The 4,322-nt window shown below is 41.6% G+C and overlaps 1 protein-coding gene across 1 annotated transcript; it reads right to left on the bottom strand.

Moving 5' to 3' along the window:
• Nucleotides 1-743: 743 nt before the first annotated feature.
• Nucleotides 744-1,805, bottom strand: LOC128737945 (uncharacterized). The gene has a single exon (XM_053832732.1). It carries the CDS (start codon nucleotides 1,803-1,805, stop codon nucleotides 744-746), a length of 1,062 nt encoding a protein of 353 aa, XP_053688707.1.
• Nucleotides 1,806-4,322: the final 2,517 nt, after the last annotated feature.

Raw genomic sequence — 4,322 nt, forward strand, 5'->3', positions numbered from 1 at the left:
CCAGAGCCGTGGAATGATATATGTTCCTTGACGACTTCTGTAGCCATTGGTATTTACCTCCAAGCGATCTGTCCATGGTCCCGGGAGGAGCTCTGTGGATTTCTTGGAGTGCGAGAATGATCGGTGGTCTATCTTGTATCATAAGCTCCAAGTCGCCCAGGTTGTGAAAGTAGCCATTGATATTCCATTGTATAGCTAGAATTGACCGGTCGGTGGTTTCGATGGATGTGTGTGAGCTCGAGTGGAGAGAGTTCTCTATGGTTGATGCATGGTGATCCTCAGAAGGTGCATGGTTAGGCCATGCGGTAATACAACTTCGGCGTGCGTCCAAATAGGGGCCAGTCTCAATCGCTGATACACTCGTGTGGCTGGTGTTGTAAGGCGGGGGAGAGAGAAAAGGAACTGCCTGCGGATTGGGGGACTCTGCCGGAAACGCTTCCGTTGTGTGGGGATTTTCCGTATGACTTTCCGGATCGCTCACTCTTAGCGGATAATCAGCAACTCCTAGTTGGATGGTCAATTCTGTGTACTCCGAGTCGAATTTTTTCAGAGTTGGTGGGGGATTAACATTGTACATTGTAATGCCGATGCCCCCTTTTGAGTTGAGTGGTTAGTTTTTTTCTTTTTTTTTTTTGTGTTTTTGTGTTTTTTTTTTGTGTTTTTTTTTGTTTTTTTTGTGTGTTTTGTTGTTTTTTTTTGCGTTTTTTTTTTTTTTTTTTTTTGTTTTTTTTTTGTGTTTTTTTTTATGAAAGATTTACCACGTCCACATCCATTTCTTTGTCTGCGATTCCACTTGAAGCACCATCGCTGGATTCGAAAGAGCCGTCGCTGATGATCGAATTCAAAAAGTCAAAGTCAACGGTCGCGAACCTTTGAACCTTGTTTTTGACTCCTTTTCCATCGATTAAGTTACGTTTAGGTGTAGATTGGCTTCTACTTGGACTTGCCTGGTTTGCAGCACGATTTGCTCCTTTACCGTTCTTTTTGCTTTTGGATCTAGTTTCGTAGTTTGCAGCTCGTACCGGTGTCGTGTATGTTTCCTGTTGTTCTGGTTGTTTGGTCGACTGTGGGTTGCGCAGAGAATTGAGTACTCCTTTCAGCGTATTATTTTCTCTTTCCCTTCTCGCCGCTAACTCCTTTAGGTCACTGACCTGTTTAATCAAATCCTCTATTGTTCCATTACCAGCAACTTTTTCTAGTCTGTCGCTCTTCTTTTCTTCTAGAGCTTTTATTCTTTTGTCCTTTTCATTTAGTTTCTTTGTCAACTCCTCAATTTTTGTAGTCAGTTCACCAAGGGCATTTACGTTGCTTGTATTGACCACACTGGCGTAGCTTATGGCACCGTTCTGAGAGTCGTACAGTCGACGGGCCGCTGGATAACCTAACCCATGGTCAACCCTCAGGCGTTGAATCTCCTTTTCCTTCAGAAAGCTGGGACAATTTCTGCTGCTAATACTGTGTTCCTTACTGTTGCAACGTTGGCAGAAAGAAGAATTTGGACATGGTAGGTTTTCGTCCAACGTGTGATTGCCACCACAGTTTCCGCAAATTGCCGCAGTTACCTGACATCTAACACGTGTGTGTCCAAACGTCCAACAACGATAGCAAAGCATTGGTGATGGATAATACGGTCTCGTGTTGACTCTTAAGTAGCCGAAATCGACGTGGCTGGGAGAGGCAGCACCTTTGAACGTTAAAAGCATTGCTGGAGTATTTACCACGCGGTCGCCCTCTTTTCTGGTGAATCGTCTAATTCCGATCACTCCTTGATTTGCTAGGGACGATAGCAATTCCAGGTCTGGCATGTCGATTACGTCAGGACATGAGACCACGCATTTGCTTGAGTTGAGTGTAGGATGGGGTACAATACGAACAGCAGTTTTTCAATCAATTCAGTCAAAGCTAATAGCTTTGTCGCGTGGCTTTCATTTCGGACCTTTAACGTGTAAAACTCTCCGCGATTTTCAGGAAAAGCTCCCGAAATTTTTTCACCGGTGCAAAGCTCGACCGATGTACGTATAGTGAATGGGTTCCTGGGTAATCGTCCGTCAACCGCCTCCATTCGCAAAACCGTCAGTTCGCCATATTCGCCGTTAGAGTCCATCCAAGCAGGTATCGTTCTCCTAGCTGGAGTTCCTTTAACCGTTCCACCTTTGAACCGAGGGCTGCTCCCATCCGGGTTTGGATCAGGTTCGTCCATGTCGAAGAGAACCGGCCTTAAGGCCGCTAAAGCTCGACGCACAGTCCTGATTCCACCTGTGTAACACGCGGAATTTTAATCGAAATAAACGAAGAGACCGGCGAACACGCAAAATTCCCGATAACCGCGATAACGAGACCGGCGGTGCCAATATGAGAACCGAAGTTGCAAAAACCACGTGCTTCTGAAAAAAGCAAAGCTGCAGCTATTCACACGCGAGAATAATAGCCGAGATCTATTGGACAATAGCCAATGCTGTAACAAAAGCGCCCGAAAGATTACCCGTAGGCTAGCGGAGCTCACTAAAGCGAACCGTATCCTCCGACTGTTCAACCCGAACTGGAGCTGTTAAAATTTGAACTTCCTTCCATTGACAATCAACGATTAGACAAGAAAACGTAACCATATTACCTTTGAAAAAGGCCAAAACTAAAGGCCGAAACGTCAGGCGGTATAAAAAAGCCGTTTTTAATATAAAACTGACTGGAAAGCCGAAAATCCGCAATACAAAATAATTCCTGAATGTGCAACCGGGAAATCCGTCAATTCAATAGCCTGGTATTGAATAATAAGCGGCAAGAAAGTTAATTGCGTACAAATAGATTCAACCTCAAGTTAAATTGGCCTTTAATTATTTCAAGTGCAATTTTCAAGTATGATTTGAAGTTTAAATTCCAATCACAAGTTGAATTTGAAGTCCAATTAAATATAGCATTTTCAAGTCTAGTTCCAAATTCAAGTCTAGTACCAAATGCCATTTGAAGTCCACTTGAGGTCCAATTTCAATGGCATATGTTAAGTCCGATTTCATAGTCTACACTCAAGTCTTTTATTACACGGCTTGTTTTTTTCGATTACTCGAAAACGGTGCAACTTAGGAACTATTTACAATCTACGTGAGGAATGCTGAGCCACTCCCAAAATGCATTGAGAAATAAACGAAAGGTCTCTAAGTTGCCCCGTTTTTAATAGTCAGAAAAACAAACCGTGTAAAAAAAGAACTTGAGTGTAATTTAGTTCCAATTTTGCCTCCGATCCAATCCAATCTTAAATGCAAATTAATGTTTCAATTCAAGGCCAAATTTAGATTTACAATTTAGTCTCAAATGCAATTTGAAGTCCAATTTCAATGTCCCATTTCAAGTCCAATTTAGTTTCACCCATTTCACCTCTGACTTCAGGCCTAATTTTAAAAGCAATTTGATGTCCCAGTTGAAGTCCGATTAGTTCCAATTTTACGTCCGATTTCAGGTCTAATCAAAATGCAATTTAATGTCACATTTGAGTCCAATTTCAAGCCTTATACAGTTCCAATTTTACCACCGAATTCAGATCCAATTTGAAGCGCAATTTAATGTCCCAATAAAAGGCCAAATTCTAGCTGCAAATGCAATTTGTATCGTTCCAATTTTAGTACATGTCCAGCCGAAGCTAGGACATAATGATATTTGTACTTCAATGTCCAATTTCAATGTCCCATTTTAAGTCCAATTCCAAGTCTCATTAAGTCCCAACTTCACCTCTGATTTCGAGCCCAATTTCACCCCCGATTTCAGGTATAATTTTAAGTGTAATTTAATGCCCCATTTAAATTCCGATTTCAGGCCTAATTCAGTTAATATTTTACATCCGATTTTAGGTCTAATTTCAAGTGCAATTGTGACCCATTTTATGTCTAATTCCGAGCCTAACAGCAACAGGAACAACGAGCAAAAAGCGTCAAAAAGGCGACTAAATATGCTAAGAAGACAACCAAAAGAGGTCGAACATACGGCGAAAGTACAACAGCCAGGACGTTAAGACAGCTGACGACGAAAAAAACGGCAAAAAAGTGACGAAAGAACACTTAAATAATGGCGCAACGTCGACAAAAGACGATTAAAATTAAATGATGGCTAAAAACGAAGACGACAAAACAGCAACAGAAAAGACGACAAAAACAGCATTAGACGCCGAAAAAACAGCAAAAACAGATGCAAAAACAACGATCTGATGACCAATATACGATGAAACCACAAAAAAAAAAAAAATACGACAGGGAGATGACAAAAAGCCGACAAAAGAATATTAAATAGTCGACAAAGAGACGATGAAGTGGCGGCAAAAAAGCAGTAGAACGACG

This window comes from Sabethes cyaneus, chromosome 1, assembly GCF_943734655.1.
Source record: "Sabethes cyaneus chromosome 1, idSabCyanKW18_F2, whole genome shotgun sequence".
Classification (NCBI taxonomy): Eukaryota; Metazoa; Arthropoda; class Insecta; order Diptera; family Culicidae; genus Sabethes; species Sabethes cyaneus.

Bases quoted from the DNA above. Each gene is read 5' to 3' on its own strand.
- LOC128737945 (XM_053832732.1), bottom strand. From the start codon at position 1,805: ATGCCAGACCTGGAATTGCTATCGTCCCTAGCAAATCAAGGAGTGATC.